Genomic DNA, 20183 nt, shown 5'->3' with positions numbered 1-20183 from the left:
TCATGAGAAGGAAGGACACCCTGGAGAAGAGCCTAATGCTGGGAGTGGTTGAGGGAAAAGAAGAAGGGGACAACAGAGAATGAGGTGGCTGGATGGAGTCACTGAAGCAGTCGGTGCAAACTTAAATGGACTTCGAGAAATGGTAGAGGACAGGAACGCCTGGAGGATCATTGTCCATGGAGTTGCAATGGATTGGACACGACTTCGAACCTAACAACAACAACTGAACAAAATTAACACCGTTACTATTGGTTTAAAAATTACTCTCTCTTCTTGTAAGTAATATTGTATATTTCCATTTTAATACAATCCAGTAGAATATAAAGTTTGCATTTATTAGTTGTGGGTCTTTGGTAGAGGACAGGAAGGCCTGGAGGATCATTGTCCATGGGGTCGCGATGGGTCGGACAATGTATATATACAATGTATATATACATACACCCACACATATACACATATACATGTACATATACATATACACATACATACATACACTTATATAAAATTTCCCCTTTGTATGTTGCTAAATTGTGGAATTGTTCATTAATACATTTACAGAACTGAACTGAAGAAGGGACATACCGAAACATTTTCAATTCTTTTTTCTTTAAGCAAATTCTGTTAATAAATATTTTCATTGAAGGAAAAAACTGTATAAGTTTGTGATTTATTGTAATTAGCAAATTCTGCTATACAGTATATTTCCTTGTTCCATATACCAGACTAATATCCAACCGTTTTGTTTCTTTTTCGGCCTGGTATCCAGTGGGTACTTTTATACCTGTCATTTAAATTTTAAACCCTTTACTGCCAGCAGGAGCCGCCCCCTGCTCTCCTCCAAGTGACAGCCTTTCAAATAAAGAGAGCAGTCACGTTCCCTCTCAGCCGCTTCCTCTCCAGGCTGAACATTCCCAGGTCACTCAGCCCTTCCTCACACGGCTGGGCCCTGATCGCTCTCCTCGGCACCCACCCACTTCTCCCATACTTTGGTTGTTCCTACTACGTGGTGGTCTACTCAAAACATGACAGATTTCGTCTTGCAAGTGGTTCTGTGGATAAGATCCAGCGATTGTCGTTGGCATCGTGCCAGCCCCAAAAGTGCTATAGATTTTTGTTTTCCCGGTGACGGCCTAAGAGGGATTCCCGTTTTGGCGAATGTTAAGAAACAGACATTCGGCCAGTTGGGGTCTTAAAAATAGGGGCATTTCCTTCCGCCTGCGCGAGCCTTAAGCGCGTGCCATCTTGGGAGGCGCGAGACTTCCCCCCAGGAACCGATGCGTCACCCGAGTTCTAAAATGGAGCAAGCGGCGCCGGTTCTGGGAAAATCCCTGGAGTGACTGTCGGGGCGAGCCCCACCCAGGCTGGAAGTGACGGCGCTCGGCCGCTGCTGCTGCCCGGCCGACTTTTCCCACCCCCGGCCAGCCCCACCCACGCGGAAGGCGCGCCCTATGCTCTTCCGATTGGGCGCGCCAAGGCGGCGGAGGCGGCGCTTCTGGCCTGCCAGGTGGCCCTTCGCTTGCAGCCCTCCTGCTGCTGCTGCTGCTGCGCCTCTTCTTCTCTGCCGGGCCGGACGATCGGGTAAGCAAGAGCACGGCCTCTTCCCCGGGCGTTTGTGCGCCTTCAGCCCTCCGGCCTCTCCGGGTCTGGAGGCCGCTTGAGAGTGGGAGATACGGCGGAGGCGCGGGGCTCCGGCAGCTGCGGTTTCAGGGCAGTGCATGCCACTTTTCGAAACCCGCTCCGGGAGGATCCCTGTGGCGGGACGGTTTCCGCGGGATATTGGCAAGGCCAGAAGTTGCCGGCCGTGGCTGGGTGCTCGTCGGATAGACGACGAGTTGAGAGAAAGCTCTGAGCAAACGCAGAGTCTTCTGGGCGAGAGAGCGGGCCTTGTTCGGGTGTTGCTGGGAGGGAGGCGCTCCCGTCTTCTTCCGCCGCTGTTTGCCTTGGAAAGTGGGCCAGAAGTGCCCCTCGGAGCTCCAGGAAGTCCTGGCTAACTTCGATTTGACGCCTGGAGTATTGCTGTTTGGGTTCGGGGGAAGGCTCTTCATCATTCATAATTGCTGGTGTAGTTGAGAGCCCGTCCTTTGCTGAGTAGTCCGTGGGTTTTAGCACAGCAAGGAGGAGAAAGTACTAAGGTGGTGTGGCTCCATTTCGCAAAGTTTTGCGCCGCAATCATGAGGTTGCCCGCCTTCCGTAAAGCCGTTTCACCGCAGCTTCGGGGCTGGGCGCTTGTTTTTTATCCTGTACTGCCTCAGGAGAAATTTCTTCCTGGGGAGTCGCTTGTTAGACGACTGTCATGGTAACTTGGTAGTTAAGTAGCAGTCTGGTGCTTATTTTGGTTTCAAACAAGCACTGGAAAAATATTTCTGGAACTTCCCTCCCTGAGTTCATTTCTCCAGTTAAACGAAACGTTGTGTGGATCTTTTGTCAACTGTGCTGTCACATCTCCATTAGAATGTATTTGTTTCTCGCTGTTTTGGGGCTCTGGGTCAATTTTGCTGTACTCTTCTGCTCTGAAAGTTGGTGGCAGTCAGTCCTTCATGGCCTGTTGTCAGCCACTCCTGCTCTTGTCATAGATTCCGTGTGATGTCCGTTTCCCTTTCATTATTCATTGTACTTAGGGACAAGTTTATAGCCAAATTTCCAAAAATTTCATTTGGGCCACCTAGCTAGAATTGAGTTGTAGGCATAAGTTTGAGAGACAAAGCATCTAACACAGCTGTCTCTCTGCAAGCATAAATCTTTCATTGTACTGCCTGATCTGAACTGTCAATGGAGCTGCATGCTGTTTTGCAGAAGTTAACAGCCTAGAGTTTTTAGCTTTGCAGTGCAAACATAACTAAGACTAGATGCTATAGCTATAGTCTGTGGATTTTATAATCTTAATAATTTAACTGGAATCTGGCGATTTCACTGAAATAAATGAGAACTGACTGGATTAAACAAGTAGTGGTCATGTGTTTTTTTAAACTTCATTTTGGACATGGCCATGTTTTGGTCTCCTCATTGATACAATCTACAGATATAAAATGAATAGCTAATAAAAGTGTCAGTGGAATGCCTTTTAACATAGCCCCCCGCCTTTAAATTAACAATCTGTGGTTAGTTTAAACAATGTCACCCCCAAAATCTTACATGCTGGTTAGGCCACCTACCTATTGGACTTTGCACCCCTTGGTTAAACTTGGCTGCTGTCTGTGAAACAAAATTTCTTCCCATGCTCAGTTTGCAAGCCAGAAATCTATAACTTAGGGAGGTGCTGTCCTGGTGTGCTAACTGTAAACATCATGTTTAAATCCTGCCTAAGAAAGAAAGATGGAGAGGAACACAGAATAGAATTGCAGATGAAAGTTTTATTTTCCATAGAATAATAATGCTTTATAAAATAGTCTCCCCTCTGTAAGAGGTAGCTTCTAACAGGGTTTCTGCATCTAAAATATGCATTTGACTTCAGAAGCAACAAGGCTAATGGCTCACAAATCTTAATGTGTTTCAAAGCTGTAAGTTATGTGGTATTCCCCCTGTTATAATTTGGGATTCAAATAGCAAAGGATTTTTTTTTTTTGCTTAAGGAATTCTTGATTTCTCAGCTATGTGGATCAAGCTAATTCTCCTTTACTGATCGGAACAAAAAACCCACAACAAGATCCCTTAGAGCAGGGTTGGCCAAACTGTGGCTCTCCAGATATCCATGGACTACAATTGCCACGAGACCCTATCAGCATGAGTTGGGTTGTGGTATGGTGGGGTCCAGGGGAAGCAGTGAAAGGAGGCCAAAGTATGCCAGTGGTGATTTCACTTCCGGTGACATGGCAATTCTGGGGTGTGTGGCCGGGAGACATGGCCAGTGACATCACTTCTGGGGGTCCTCAAAGCCTGAAAATTTATTTCAGGGTCTTCTCCACAGTCAAAAGGTTGGAAAGGCAGGTCTAAGAAGTGAATGGCTTTATTCCAGTTCTTCCCCCCCCCCTCTGAGGGCTAAACAATATGTAGTCAGTGATTGAGAATCTCTTCCCCTTCCTGTGACTGTAAAGTAACATTGGGGCAATGGGGACAGGGATGCCTTCCTTGTATAGTTCTAAGTTCTATGTAAACTATGAGCCTTCAGGGAGGGCAGTATATAGCTATATTAAATAAATAAATAAGGTTTGTCTGCTCAGAATCTGCTTTCTCCCTCTTCCCAAACTGCAAGACACAAGCTACAGCAGCTTGGGGTTTGTATATTTTGCTTTTAATAATGGAAGGTCTAGAGAAAAAACAATATTAATGCCAGTTGCCATTAACACCTCAGTCTGTTTCTGTGTTGGGCCTAGGAAACTTTGTTATGAAGCAGTATTGTGTGTAGCCTTGTAACTAGGTTAAGAAATAGCTGGGTTGGTCTTGTTGGAACTGATCGCATTTACTTTCTTTGCCAACTCATCTGCTGTTAGTCAGCTCTATGAAATTCCTTTCTCTGGTTCACACAATTCCAAATGACTAAGTTTACCCAGTGACGCCAGACTTAATTCCTGAAAGCTGAGTGGCTTTTTACAATACTAGATATCTAGAGTCTACAGCAGACTTTATCAACTTTTATACTGTTGAGAAATTCCTGAAACTTTCTTCAGGCTTCAAGAAACCCCAGAAGTGGTGCAGTTGTACAGAAAATGGTTGGGAAGCATAGCTGTGTATACTCCAACCCAGGGCCCCTCCCCTTCCCACACCTTCCATATATTAAAATTAATGAACTCCCACCCATTTGGGAAACCCTTTCAGGGCCATCTAGAAACTCCAGGATTTCACAAAGTCCTGATTGAGAAAGCCTGGTCTACAGAAAGGCCCAGACCTACTGTAGTTACAATGAATGACACTACTCTGGTTATGCAGGAAGAAATGGGATATGATGCCCTTTCCTGGGGAGTCTAAATTTGAGATATTTTTAAAATTACTTTTACAACATTGATTGAATAGATGGTGGTAGGTGGTAAAAGCCTTTGGATAAATCGATTTGTAAAAGAGTGTAGCACAAGGTATCAAGCATAGGCAGGAATCTGAGAGGGAATTTAGAATTAAAGTCAGGTTTCAGCCATCTACTGGCCAGCAATTGTGTGTGCTCTGCTAAGTTGTGCAAGGTGATAGAAGTTCTGTGGTAAGAAAACAGTTTCTGTGGCCAAACGATTACACTTCCATCCAATTGATTCTGCAAGCCAAGGGCAAAGAATGGCCTCTGACCATGGGAAATCCTGTTATGTACAAATGTCATTGTTCTCTCTCCCAGGTGTTAACTGTGACAGTGGAGCTAACAATTCTTACAAGCACAAGGATAGCAACTTTCTGTAAACATCAGGACAACTCAGTTGTGCATTTGATATCAAGTTTCATTGTTTACCTAATCTAATATCAAATGTATTTCATATAATGTAAAATTATTGAGGAACCTTTTTACAATATAATATAAATAGCTATAAAACATCAAAAGAAAATTCTCAAATAGAAATAAAACAATCCTATTTAGTAGGAAGTAACTTGTCAAGCCATACAAAAATGTTCCAACAAACTTGATATTCTTACAGCAAATCAACAAGGCAACAATCAACAAATCTGACTAGCTAATGTTTTCACCAGTTTCTTGGAAAATAACTGAGGAAAGGCTTTTCAGAATTGGAGTGCAGACACAGAGAAAGACCTGTTTGTGGTGGTGTTCCCCCCCCCCCCCATATTTGAACATTCAATAGGGGTTGGTTGCATCAGTACAAGTGCACAATGTCTTTTGGAAGATTTCCCGCTTTGATAAATGTGGTAATAAACTGCCTCTTGGTATCCAAAGGTGTTGCTTGACGCTTACGTGTGCTGCAGGTGTATTGTAACTAACGTTCTGTTGGGTAGTGTACCCCTTAGGTTAAGATGTAAATTTGCCACAAATGACCTTCTGCATGGAGGTCTTGAGCAAAGATCAGCTGTCTTGTTAAAAAATACTGTTCAGCTGCAGATGGTTGTACAGTGGCACTAGGTTGAAATGGAACAATGGGATCTTTTGGCTCTTGTGGGGAAATTAGTTGCCATTGCTCTCTCTCTTTTCTCTTTTCTAGCACTTGCTTCTAAAATGGATCTTGACATCCAGTGTGAAGAGTTCAGTGGATCAAAATGGAAAGAACTTGTTTCTTCCCTGAATCAGTACAAAACTATTAGGTAAGTAAAATTCCAGTGAAGTATGTTGTTTTTTAAAGGAAGGATATAGTTAGATTACTTGGAAAGATCATTTCTGATAGAGCTTCAGTCACTTTTAAATCTGACAAAAATGATAATTTGGGGTAGGTGGGTGAAATTTTGCAGAAGTATTTCACACGGGGAGCACTCCTCAGCAGGGCATCTTAGAAGTAAGTCCCACGTTGTATAGAGGGATTTGCCCACAGGAAAGTATCGGGCTTGCATCCATTATCATTTAGCAATTCCAGGGTTCTTTGTGGCTCCAGAATGCTGCTGCTTCTTGCAACGTATTATGGAGAATCTCAAGTGTGAATCTTACCTATTGTAGTATGCTGATAGGTAATGATTGACTAACTTGCCAAGGAGTCCAGGTCTGGATTCCATGGGTTCCCAGGGAAAGTGTGCAAAGAATCAGACTTTTGTAAAATATATGTAAAGCTTATTGTAATAATTTTCAGAATATAAACTTGCCTATTGGAAGCATACACTTCTAAAATCATGCAACACAAAAATAATAAATACTAGCTTAACTAGCACAATGACCAGTTGTATTAGATGGCACAGTCTTACACTCAGGAAATTCCAGGCCTTAGCTTAAGAGGACTCTATTCTGCTGGCCATTTGCAAATAAGTAGATCATACTTGAGGCCTTAGTCCATGAGAATCCAATCTAGTCTCTCTTTCTTCAAACCTTTAGGCCAATTATAATTTTTGGCCCATCTGGATCAGGTGATGATAATGGTCTATCAGAATGCATCCAGTTTTGAACTTGGAAGATTACCTCACTACTACTGATTCTCCCCTTCCCATCTTGTGGCTCACAAGTTCTCACAAAGAGCCAATTAGCCCTTTCATACTTTGGCCTTGATGATGATAGGCAGCTTGTAGGCTGAGGCCCAATTAGTAACACCTGCTAGATGGAACATGTTGACTTCTATACACGTTTGATGGGAGGAATCAGGGGTGCTTTGCCTCACTGTGACCTTTTCCACACTAGGAATCTGGCCCGGTGCAGTGTTTGTCTGGTCGCAGGGCTACTTTCCGCTTCTGGACAACGTTGGATCCACGTTCCCTTGTTGTGCAGCAAATGAGGGCCTGCATTGCATCAGGCCTGGGAGCACCTCGGCCCAGCGCCAATGTCATCCAGAAGTGGAAATTAGCTCTGTGACTGGATGAGCCCTGCGCCTGGCTAGATTTCTGGTGCAGAAAAGACCAGACTCCTGCAGTTTCTGAAGGGGGCCGGGAAATGGCCACATTGTACAGTTTTTGGTAACTAATTTGTGTTATTGCTGTGTTCTCCTAGCTCTCTACAGGTGCCAAAGGTAGGATTAGAGTAGCTCTTCTCCTGTGTGTGATGGATAGAGATCCATTCTGTGCTTGGGAGGTAGCCTGCAGTAGTTGTCTGTCGGTTACTTTTCTGTAACTTCTTATTGTGGCCTAAGAACTGCTGAGTTACTTACCACACAGCTTCAGAAAACTACAAAACATCCAATTCCAGTTTATTCCTGTGTCCATGCAGATGTAACCTTCTAAATAAGTTTGGATTAAACAGTATTAGAGGGTTGGTTTAAAGAGCGCAATGCAGATTGGACTGTTCACTGAACTGGACTGCTAGGACTAACCACATCTACCTCCACCTTCTCTCTCAGGCTGGATGACTGCAGTCTCCTGAGTAGCCACTGTGAAGATCTTGCCTCTGTTTTGAGTTCCAGCCAGGCTCTGGCTGAGCTGAAGCTGAACAACAATGAACTGGGAGACTCTGGTGTGGAGAAGTTGTGCAAAGGATTGCTAAATCCAGGCTGTAAGCTTCAGAAGCTATGGTAATTCCCAGATAATATGTAGTGCCCCTCCAAAACAGTATTTTTAGTTTAGTTGGCTTGGATTGCATAAGATGGCATTTACAACTGCTCGTGCCTACTGAGGCAGTAGTAATAATCTACCTTAACATCAGTCAACTGGTTGTATCTGTAAAATATTGTAGCATTGACTCTGTTAAAAACAGTGAGAGGAGTTGAGTTCACCAAATGTGCTTTCTGGGTTTAAGTGTGGCAAAAAGAAGATCCTCACCAAGTACAGAAACGGGAATTGTGTACCTCAGGAAATGTAGTAATAGTCAGATAAAAGTATGTCTACTCATCAGAAGCCATGTGTTTATTTGGTTCAGTGAGCAATTCAAACTCTGTTCTGTTGAAAGCATGAAACATCAGCTAGGAAAGCTTCTGCCTGAAAAATTTGGTAGGCATTGAAGTTTCAAATTTGCAGTTACTGCCTTCCTAGTAATGTGGCTTCATGACTAATATTCTTCCTGCTTGCCCTAGTTAGAGGTGTAACTTAATCATTCAGAAGCGTTTAGCTATAGGGCTATTGGATGGCATTACACAGCATATGTAATTTGGGATTCTTTCTCTGCTATAACCCTTCCGCATTTCATAGCAGGTGAGCTGCATCTGACAAAAGGCACCCGATCTTTCTGGGCTGGCCTCGCTAGGCCATGAACTTAGCAGATAAGAACCCACAGGTGAAGCTTTCGAGTACAGAGGAACAAAAATAGGAAAAGCTTTACTGATTTTTTCCGTCTGTTCTCTGTGTGCATGCAGCTTTGTCATTCTTGGAAAGTGATCTTTAATAGTTTTAAAATTAGATTTATCTAGACTTATCGTATTATGCTGACAATTTTCAGTATGTTGTTATATGCCTGGAAGGATTGAATGTAGTCATAGATACAAGCAGCTTGTCCTGGAAAGGTTCATGTACTCTGATCTTGTTCCTGCAGGCTGCAGAACTGCAACCTGACTAGAGCCTGCTGTGAGAATCTCCGTTCTGTGCTCAGTATGAAGCCATCTCTGATTGAGCTACGCTTGGGAGACAACCAGTTGGGCACTACAGGCGCTAAAGTACTCTGTCGAGGTCTTCTGGACCCAAACTGCCAATTACAGAAGCTTCAGTAAGTGTCTAGTACCAAATAGATCTTGACTTCATTTCAGTTGGAAAATATCTTTCTCAGTTTCAGTGCAGCCTATTGTGGCAATGGGTCTTCTTATGGAGGAGGATAAAGCAGGCTCTTGCCTGTTGTTTGATCATAATCAAAAATTTTCCTTGCAAAAAGAGTTCATTTCGTAGTTTGAGACAGTATATGTGGAGTATTTTGCATATTACTTCATATAATCTAAGAACATTAACCTCAAAATACATGGTAAACAGAACTGTGTACCAAATTCCTAGGAGAGTGGTACAGGTGTCTGGAAGCATATTCAGAGGAGAGAAGAAAGAAGGTCCTTCAGTGTTTAAAATAGCCCCGTTCTTATTTAGTAAACATTTTGTTTTTCTTTGGTTTTGTCATAGATTGGAGTATTGTGAACTCTCGCCAGCAAATGCGGAGGCTCTCAGTTGTGCACTGCGCACCAAGACATCCCTGACTGAACTCAACCTGAGCAACAACAAGCTGGGAGATGCAGCTGTGAAACAGCTGTGCCAGGGCTTGCTAGATGCTAACTGTAAACTGCAGTCCCTACAGTAAGTTGCAGATGATCTCAGTTTCTGAAATGCTGCCTCATCTGGGATTTCTTCAAATAGCATGTGTGTTGCCACTGATCAAGGTGCTTTTTTGCAAAGGAAATATATCACATTTATTTAGGATTATTTAGGATTCTGATTGTTCTGTAGACTGCCACAGTAGCATGGTATTACTGGTTGCTTTTTCATTTTATCTTGCACTTCCACCAATTTCCTCTATCTGGTGGTGACTGGAAATGGACTAGGCACAGTTCTAGTTGACTGATCTTAAGATCACAAAATTGCTGGGGGAAAGACCATACTGCAGCTCTTCCTCAAGACCATCCTTTTACTGCTTCTGACTCCTTACTACAACCTCTCCAAATATGCTCACATATAACAAGCTCATGCAGTACATTTAGCCTGCCCAGTACATTTATGGTTTGTGTGGTCTGTCACCATAAAGTTCCCTTTAGAGATAATATAAGAAACTATGTCTTGATACATTGGGGTTCCCTTTGAAGGAGAAAAGACCTTCATATCTCTTGGTAAAACATGTGCATATTTACTGGCATACTGTCATTGGGCTGTTTGGCAAATCTTGCAGTAATCCCTATTGACTAGCAAAATTGCAGTCTTGTTGGTTTGCAATTTTGGCTGGTCAGTGCTTGTCCATTCTCTATCAGTAAATGGAAGTGACAGGCATAGAAAGCATTGTGCAGCTGAATAAAGCTTGTTGGCTGTCTAGTGCCAGCTTGGTGTAGTGGTTAGGAGTGTAGACTTCTAATCTGGCGAGCCAGGTTTGATTGCCTGATCCTCTTCCACATGCATCCAGCTGGGTGATCCTGGGCTCGCCACAGCACTGATAAAGCTATTCTGACTGAGCAGTAATATCAGGGCTCTCTCAGCCTCACCCACCTCACAGGGTGTTTGTTGTGGGGAGAGGAAAAGGAAGGTGATTGTAAGCCGCTTTGAGACTCCTTCGGGGAGAGAAAAGCGGGATATAAGAAACAACTCTTCTTCCAGCTAAAAAATAGCCACAAAATTAAAATAATTTAAAAATATAAAGCTGTTAAAATCCAGCATTAAAAGCCCATCCTGGAATTAAAGAAAAGAGATTACTGACAGCTTAAAATAAGCTTCCAACCTGAAATAATGTTAAAAGATCAACCACAGAATTAAAAACCTAAGTGAACAGAAAGAATTTGGCTTGGTGCCTGAAAGGGGAAGGGCATTCTATAAACAACATGCCACTACTGGGACAGGCCTGTCTCTGCTTGCCACCTGTGTCACCTCCAAAGGCTGAGGCACTGAAAACAGGGCTTAGGATGTGGCTCTAGCTGGTGGGCTGGACGATATGGTAGGAGGTGGTCTTTTAAGTCCCCAAGCCCTCACCGTTGTCCTTTGCTTCTGTCTTTTTTCCGGCAGGTTGGAGAACTGTAGGATCACAGTTGCCAGCTGTGGGGATCTTGGCACTGTTCTCAGTACCAAGCCATCCTTGAAAGAGCTCTGCATAGGCGAGAATAAGATTGGTGATGCAGGTGCTGCACTCCTGTGCCAGGGTCTCTTGAATCCAAATTGCAAAACAGAAAAGCTTTGGTAAGTTGCTTGTCTGGAGCAGGGGCTTGTCTAAGACAAGCGTTCATAAAACACTCTTGGCTCACACCAGAGTTCTTTCACCGGCCTCAGCCAGGAACTCTGTGGGATACTGAGAGCAGCCATACTGCCGTAACTGAATGTCGCATGCAGTGGACCAGTGTATGGGTAGTTAATGGGCCTAGGTTATTTATGCCCTTTTGCTTGCAGGTTTCTGCTTTACACAGATCGAGGATTCTCTTAGTCAGGTATATATCTATAAAGTGCTGTCAAGTCACAGGCATTTTACAGTGACTTTCTTACCATTGTGACGTGATCATGCAGAATATGGTTGGGAAGCACAGCACGTGCATACACACACACACACCTGGGGCCTTTTGTATTCCCATCCCCTCCAGGGCCCTCATTGGCCATTGGGGGGGGGGGAGGAAGGTTGACATGACCATATGTGGTCATATCACCCAATAAATGTTTAACACATTTTAAAAATATATTAACTCCCACCCATTAGTGAAACCCTTCCAAAGGCCATCAAGAAACCTCAGGGTTTGACAAAACTATGGCTGAGGAAACCTGATGTAGGCTTTTCATGGTGGTTTGCCAAGGCCCGCTCTGCAGAAGAACCCTGGGCTTCCTTGGTGGTCTCCTGTCTAAGATGACCCTGCTCAGTTTCCAAGATCTGAAGAGATCAGGGGTATATAACTATGTTAAAACAAATAGATTTGGACAGTCTCTGTCCATGTCATGTAGGGCATAGGAGTCTCACACAATCTTCATTATTTGAAGAAGGGATAGTCTGTAATGCTTCTGGTTCTTCTTCACTCAAGTTACTTCATTACTGTTCCAGGTTATGGGAATGTGATCTCTCATCTGCCAGCTGCAAGGACCTTGCCAATGTCATTAGTACCAAAGAGTCTCTCAGGGAGATGAGTCTGATTGGAAATGACCTCAAAGATGAAGGAATGGAACACTTATGTCGAGGACTGAAGGACCCAAAAGCTGCTGTCCAGTCACTGTGGTGAGTAGTTGGTTCCTTTCTTCATGGCTGTGTATTTTGGGCATTAGTCATTAAGTGCAGCTACTTTATCAAGAGGCACAGTCTAGCTTCTGGAACCTCTTTTGTGGCCCTGTGGTCAGTCCTCTTTTCCATAGGACAGACAGTACCAGAGCTCGCTCTTTATGCCCCACAGCTACTTTCGCCCATGGAGAAGCAAGACCTGGGGAAATGGTTGTGGGTGGCTAAGCTGCATCAGAAGTTGGGGGCCTCTGTCACTTTGAGTTAGAGTCCATTTTGTCTCACTTTTGTGGGTATGAGTGGGTGGCTGCTGACCTTCAGAATATGGTTTTTGTGCTAAATGGGCTGAATGTATGACTGACTTTAGGGAAAGCAACAACGAGCCCTAAATACCAAGTGAAGACTTGATGTATTTCAGAGTTGTCAAAATTGTCATGGTCTGTCTGGATTGTCTATTGTAGGTTAAGAGAATGTGGCTTGACCGCAGCCTGCTGTAAGAGTGTTGCGTCTGTTCTCAGCAAAAACAGTGCCTTGAAAGAGTTACATATAGGTGGCAATAATCTTGAAGATGAGGGAGTAGCTCAGCTCTGTGATGGGCTCATGGACCCCACCTGCACCTTACAGTCTCTCTGGTAAGTTGCCTTGCAGATTTCTTATCTGTCCCTCTTTATCTAGGACACTTTTATAGAGCCCTTCCTTCACGGAGCCTAGGGTTGCAAACAGTTGATTTCTCCACCAGGCCTTCTCGAAATCCAGCCCTTCTGTGTACTGCAGCAGCCCTCTCTGTAAAGCTGGTGGGGCAAGGGCTGCCTTACCTGGAATTCCATCACTACTTCTTCCTTCAGCCTGACTTAGCAGATCTTTTCAGTGGCTGCATTTCCCAATGGCTGTGGTTGAAACTTATTTTTTTATTTAGAAAAGAAAGGCCTGTGATAAAAATTAAATTTAGTCATTCAATTTAAATATGAAAATATCAGCTAAATAAATGGGCTGAAAGTTCTTGTCTGCCCTCCTCTGCTGCAGACAGGATATTTTCCTCCCGCCTGCAGAAGATTAATTTGACTTCTGCCTCTTGATGCTGCCATACTCTGCACGCCATGTTCTAGGCTCTTAGCAATAATAAGTGTCCATAAACTTCAAACAGAGTGGCTTGTACCAGACCTTTGAGTGACTCAGTGCATGGGGTTCTGGGCAAGAGGCACTGCAGGGTTGGGCCGAGATGACTTTGGCAGATAGTCTCTCTGCTGGAGTGTGCTCTGTTCTTGGTGCCCCCCCCCAAAAAAAAGATTCCAAGACTGTTCTGTGATTTCTGAAAAATTCGCAGTTATTTGGAATGTATTTGCAAAGCGTGGGATGAAGCACTGTAGTGAGCAAAGAGGCATAGTCAGAGGAGAAAATGATATCATAGTTCCTGAAGGGTCTTTTCCACTCAGCACCTGCAATTTCTGAGAGTCCAACATGTATGGCCCAGAACTTGCAATTTTTTAAATCATTGTTGTGGGCTAGAAAGCACTTTATCCTAAGGCTGCATTGAGGCAATGGCAGGGACAGTACTGGAAAATGTACATAGCAAACCTGGATGCGTGCAGAATGCAGATTGCTTTTTGGCAATGATTACATTCTCCTAGGCATAAAGGGCTCTGCAAATTCTATTGGTTCACTGAGAGCCAATGTGGTGTTAATGGATAAGAGGGGTGGCTTCTGATCTGGAGAACTGGGTTTGATTCCCCATTACTCCACATGCTTCCAGCTGGGAGACATTGGGATAGTCACAGTTCTCTCAGAGCTCTCTCAGTCCCACCTACCTCACAGGGCGTCACTTATGGCGAGAGGAAGGGGAGGTGGTTGTATAAGCCGCTCTGAGACTCCTTCGGATAATAAAAAGCAGGGTACAGAAAAAAAGCTCTTCTAAAGTGCTTGTTTTCCATTTTATTATAAATATTTTAAAAATTACTGCAGCTGGGCACTCATAATTCCTGCATGGTTACTTTGGGTGGTGAAGTTGCCTTGAATGGATGTTGCCAAGGATTAAGGTGCTCTGAAATCTTCTCAACAGAAGCCTGTATTAGTAAGCTAAAGGGCTACAGCAAGTGTATCTAAAATGTGCCTTCTGAAACTACCCCACATGTATGGTTGCCATTAGACATCTTAAGACCCCACCTGGTCACCTCTAGCTGGAGCAAAAATTACAAATACGAAGGATGTGCTTCATTCTTATCCTAACTTCTGCTTAGGTTAGGTAACTCAGAACTCACATCTGCATGCTGTGACAAACTGGCCGCTGTCATAGGTGCTAAGCAGTGCCTGAAAGAGGTGGACTTGAGCAACAACAGCCTGGGGGATGAGGGTGTGCGTAAACTCTGCGAAGCAGTGAGAAGTCCGAACTGTCACCTGCAGCATCTCATGTAAGTAACCTCTTCCTGCAGAGCTAGGCACTGAACGGGGTGGGAGATGGAGAAGCAGCCTGAGAGAGAAGTGGAGTCCATTCCCGGGATATCCTTGCATTTGTGTTCACCCTTGCCTTTGTTGCATCTGAGGAACTTGGGTGCTGAACAAGTGGCCAGTACTCTGGATATCCCAAGAGGAAGCCGAGCACCATTGCATCTTCTTACCTTTTTGAGGGAACATTTTAGTATTCTTGTGAATACTATGGCATTGGCATTAATTGGAAGTAAAGTTGCCCAAATAAATGAGCCTCAAAAATTCCTCCTTTACAAAGCATGGGGCTTTGAACACCTTTGAATCTCCCTTATACTGAATCAGACCATTGCTCCCATCGGCACTGTCTACTCAGGCTAGCAGTGCTTCCCAGGGTCTCAGGCGGAGGTCTTTCACATTAGCTATTCCTTTTAACTGGAGATGACAGTGATTGGAATTGGGACCTTCTGCATGCAAAGCAGAGGGTCTGCCACTGAGCCATTGCCTCTCCCCTTTTGCTTATCTGTGATGGTTGATTAAATGCAGACACATGTCATGAATCCAGAGCATTTCGTGAGAGGTGTGACATGAGTTGGTTATCAGCCTCCAAATAAAGGAGGAGAGCCTTGTCAAACAAACCAAGCAGTCCAAAGGAGACAACTCTGACTTCTGGAGGAAGAGAGGGCAGAAAACTGGGAAGACTAAAAGGGATCTCGGTGACCCTGTAGGAAAGAGTCAATGAGACATGGGCTTCATGCAGCAGGGCTCTTCTTAAGTTACCATCCCCATCCCCAAAATATCAAATCTTTTGGGAAATCTAAGAACAGCGAGAGCAAGAGTCCTGCTGAGTTCAGTTGTAGGAGGAGCACCCCAGTCTCAGGCCCCAGAACCCCTCCTGCCCACCCTCCTCTATTTTTTCCTGGTGCAGCAGACTCCAGCCTTCACGTGGCAGAAATGCACATCTGAATCATTAAAGGTGTGGTAACCAAATTGTGCCTCAGCACTTTGGCCTTGGAAAGAGGATTGAATGGTTCTTGCATTTGTCAGCCAGAGGAAGGCAATTTTAGCTTTGGATGAATTCAGACTTAAACATTTGTCTGTCAGCCATATTAATGATAACATGAGCTCTATTCTGTTGCAGTTTGTATGATATCTATTGGAATTCAGAAATCGAGGATGAACTGAGGGCCCTGGAAGAGTCAAAGCCTGGATTTAAAGCGATTTATTGATGGGCATGATCCAGATGCGCCTGCTCCTACGGTTTTTCCTTCTGTTGGGATGCTGTTGTGTAAATCAGGCTCGCTCGCCACATCACAGTGAACTTTTGGCTCCGCATTCATAGACTTGGCAAATCTGATGTGTCTTGCGAAGCACGCTCAGCCTTAGTGGTGTGTTGGGCACCTCAGCTTTGCAATAGCTCAACAGAATAGTTCTGGACATCTGAGCAGGATTTGGCTTTTCTATACAACCATAGAACAGTGTTAGTGATTTTCTTACTGCCTAAGAAATAGAGAAAGCAGGACAATGTAGGAATTACATTTTGGCCAGGTCTTGTAAAGCCTTTCTGGTTATTTGTAGGTAACTTAAGGTATTCTGTTCTCAAGAAGAAGCTGCATAGGAGGCTTCTAGATATAATTAATGGGACTCACCCTCATTTAGCTTCCACAGTTATAATATGTTCTCTCTCTTAGGATCTCTGACATCTTTTATTCTGCTGAAACATAAACATCATGAACTTTAACCAACAGATGTAACTCAATTGAAATCAGAATAAAGTTTTCTTGCCAAACTTGTGTGATTCTTCTCTCCCCGGTCCTGTTCAAAGAACTAAAAGCTTACCTTTTCAGCCTGAGAACTTATTTCAGTTGATGAATATGTTGATTCTGTTTGATCATTGCTTATGGCATGGTTCAGTGTCATACTGTCCTCTAATCTTGCCATTGGTTCAACTCACTGCTTCTCATACTGTAGATCTTGATCCAAAAGTGGGTCATGACTTTCAGATGGGTTGCAGGCCTCAAACCTTGGCTAAAAAGACTTTGGGCCCCGTTCCTTACAGCAGTGGGGAATTGAAAGGAAGGTAGAACTGCTGCACCCCCCACCCCCCGACTCTGCAGCCCCATTTATTTCCAGGTCTTCTGCTTACTCCCAACCATTTGTCACCTGTGTCTTCACCTCCTAGGCCTGTACTGCATGTGGCACTGCAGTGGGGGGCCTGACTGAGTAGAGTAGGTTGAGAAGCAGGTCCTGCTTCAAAAGGTTCAAGAGCCTCCTGGTGGGTATGTCCTTGTCTTAAATAATGATCTGGGGATTCTCAGATTGCGATAGACTTTGGGAAGAAAAGAGTAAGGAAAGCTGTAGCACAAGCAGCCCTCCACTACCATCCTCTCCATCTCCACTCAGCCAAACAATGAGATGGACTAGAGAGCTTTTCCCCTTTTGTGGCCCTTGTGCCAGGGTTCCCCCATATCTCATTAGTGTACATGATCTCATGAGAGTGGTATATACTGTAGTATATAATATTATTTTTATAGCCTGCTGTTCAGGGAGTGGAAATGGCTGACATGGGGACAGAGTCAGAGCAAATAGCTGCTGTGTGAGTCAGGAAGCCCACATTCTCCACACACAATCTATCCTGGCTTTACTGCAACCTTTCTCCAAACCCTTTCTGCTTCATACTAGAGCAATACGCAAGGAGCTGCACTTATCTGAATAAACTAAGTGTGTCTGGGTGTTTATTTGGCAGGAAGAACACAGACTGCTGTGCTCAAGGCAGTGTCAATTAAATTTTGCTGAAACCTTTACACAGCTATGTATATTCAGAATTAGCTTTTTACAGAGCGTTAGATACTGACCAGTGAATGGAACCAAACCACTAGATGGCAGTACCACTTCTTAAATGCCATTTTAATTGCATGAAAAGTTAGCCTCCAGATGTAAATTAAGCCCCTTCGTTTTAAAAGTACATAAGCAATCAGCTTGATTCCTGAACATATGATCCATGTTAATGTATTAACTTATAGCTAAGACTATAAGTTAGTCCCCGTTGCTGGGACTAATGTAAGCTTCACTGCTGTGTGTTTCTATGTGGCACTCAAACAAGTTGCTGAAAATCTGCCCCATTCTCCATAAAGTTGCAGCTCAAATAGTCTTGTAACATATTCCAAAGCATATTAGTGAGTTTCTGGTAAAAGCTGCAGGCTAGTTATGGAATACCTTGACATTGCCAGTACAAAGAACTAATAAAAATGACCAAATGTAATTAAACTTTCCCAGGAAAAGGACTAGCATGTCCTTCTGTATCTTAGTTGGGTCCTAGAACAAAATTGAGATGTCAAGCTGGGCATCTGAGGATAGCATGATTACAGGAGACTCTGATCGTAGGAGGCTGTATAATCTTGTACTGTATAACGGAACAAACCTCTGTAGATGTATCAAGCTGAGAAAATGACGAACCTTTAAAGCCCTGGGCCATCTGGCCATTGCACTGGAGGGAATGACTGTTTAATCCAGATTCTCTGTCTTGTGATAAGAGTAGAAAGTTCTTCTCTCTGAGGCAAAATAGGTTGGGGAATAATACAGGCAAGATTTTTTTCCTGTTGTATTCATCTGATACAACAACCATTCTATGGACATCAGCCAGTCTTCAGCAGAATATGCCTTTTGCTGGGTGATTAAATTATTTTTGCTTTGATGTGCTGTTGGATTTATATATCTAAACATATAAACATTTAATCTACATATGTTTGCCTAAGCAGTTCCTGAAAAGGTGATGCACAGGATTGGAATAAATTTTGCCTAGTTTTGTACCAAAATCCTGGTAAATTGGGACATAGTGGGACATCAAAAGGAATGTAAGCAATGGGGAGACTTGAATCAACATTTATCCCTATGTGTCTTGTTGATGCCTAGATTTCACACTTGCAGTAGTATTATGGGGTCATAAGTGCATAAAGAAGGGTATAACATTAGTTCTTTGGGTAGACTTGGGCTATGACTTGCTGGGTATCTGCAGAAGCAAGGAAATGCTGTGATTCTTTTGGAGCTGAACCTTCCCTCTCCTCTTTGTTTTACTATTCCTGGCAAGCATCAGGTTTACCAGGAATAGTATGCTCTGCAAGCCAGCCAGCATTAGGGCACTGATTGCTTTGTGTTCTCTGGGACAGGGTAACCTGATGGGCAAGCTGCTCCCTTATCCATTGGAGCATTAGTTGTTCCACACACGTGCACACACACACACAGAGCTCTGGTGCTAGGTATTGAAGGGAAAGCAGAAAGTAATTCCCGTGTTTAAGAGATCCTTAAACTACTGTCCACTTAAGAATTCCTTAGTAAACATTTTCTGCACAACTGAAAAATCTCTCCCCCTATCTATGGGTATTCTATTGACTTGCTAGAAACCTGTATATGTTGCTTGCAGATTCATTAATAAAATCTATATAACTAATTCACAACATTACTAGGTCTGTGGTTACTTAAATCTGGAGATTGGAGCCATGAACAGAGACAAGACAGATCTTTACAAAATGTGGAAAACACCCCATTTTTGCAGAAAAAAACTTAAATGTAAAAAAAGGGTGGACTAACCTGCCAAAATAATAGAAGTACCCGTAGCTTTAAGAAACAAACCCACTCTGAAAACCAGTACAGTACAGCTGAAAGAGCTTCAGCCTTGGATATGAGAGGTCCAGTTTCAAACCCCACTACTCCATGGAAGATCACAGTGTGATCTTGGGCCAGTTGCATATTCTCAGCCTAATGTGCCACACTGGGTTACTGTAAAAATAAAGTAGAGAGAGAAATGACGTAAGCAGTTTTTGGTCCCCAAAGAGAAGTTATAAATGAAGTAAACAATACATATATCTGGAGACTGGAGAGGGACAGATGAAATATATGTTGGGTGGCGGGTGGGAAGGACAGATGGAAGCAGGAGAAGGTAAGGATGTGGAGGTTGCCAGGAAGAGGGAAAAGGCAATTGTGTGGCGAAGGGGATGCAGGAGGAAATGAGGCATTCCTCGCAGGTCTTTGTGGGTTCTCTACAACTGGGCCTGGTGGCCAGCACTGCACATCTGGCCAATACTTTTCCCATGTAGAGGCTGCCAGGGGACAGATGGGAAAAAAGCTGAAGACAGCATGGCAGGTAAAGGTAGACTAGCTGCATGTGTGGTTTCACATTACCACCGATGTTCTGTGGTAAACTGTCATAGAGAGGAGGGTTGCCAGGTCAATGATGACTACTGATGTGGGATGGAAGGGTAGAGTTGTCAGATTCAGTTTGGAAAATGCCTGAAGATTTGGGGGTGGTGCCTGGGGAGGACAGGGACCTCAGTGGGGTACAGTGCCCTAGAATCCACCATCCATTCCAAAGCACCCCTTTTCTCTTGGGGAACTGATCTCTGTAGTCGTGAGGTGAGCTGTAATTCCGGGAGATTCCCAGGTCTCATTTGGAGGCTGGAATGGAGAACAGGCTGAGACAGTT

The 20183-nt window shown here is 43.8% G+C and overlaps 1 protein-coding gene across 1 annotated transcript; it reads left to right on the top strand.

Moving 5' to 3' along the window:
• Window positions 1–1248: 1248 nt before the first annotated feature.
• RNH1 (ribonuclease/angiogenin inhibitor 1) lies at window positions 1249–16493 on the top strand. Its single transcript, XM_077321326.1, has 10 exons — window positions 1249–1578; window positions 6066–6165; window positions 7833–8003; window positions 8957–9127; window positions 9526–9696; window positions 11104–11274; window positions 12119–12289; window positions 12748–12918; window positions 14521–14691; window positions 15846–16493. The coding sequence occupies exons 1-10, from the start codon at window positions 1449–1451 to the stop codon at window positions 15931–15933; spliced, it is 1515 nt and encodes a 504-aa protein (XP_077177441.1). The 5' UTR covers window positions 1249–1448; the 3' UTR covers window positions 15934–16493.
• Window positions 16494–20183: the final 3690 nt, after the last annotated feature.

The sequence above is a fragment of the Paroedura picta genome, chromosome 2 (genome assembly GCF_049243985.1).
Source record: "Paroedura picta isolate Pp20150507F chromosome 2, Ppicta_v3.0, whole genome shotgun sequence".
NCBI classification, from domain to species: Eukaryota; Metazoa; Chordata; class Lepidosauria; order Squamata; family Gekkonidae; genus Paroedura; species Paroedura picta.
The sequence above is the reverse complement of the archived record's forward strand: the minus strand, read 5'-3'. Positions and strand labels throughout refer to the sequence as shown.

Bases quoted from the DNA above. Each gene is read 5' to 3' on its own strand.
- RNH1 (XM_077321326.1), top strand. From the start codon at position 1,449: ATGCTCTTCCGATTGGGCGCGCCAAGGCGGCGGAGGCGGCGCTTCTGG. The intron at 1,579-6,065 runs GTAAGCAAGAGC...TCTCTTTTCTAG, and splicing joins CTGCCGGGCCGGACGATCGG to CACTTGCTTCTAAAATGGAT. The intron at 8,004-8,956 runs GTAATTCCCAGA...TTGTTCCTGCAG, and splicing joins TGTAAGCTTCAGAAGCTATG to GCTGCAGAACTGCAACCTGA.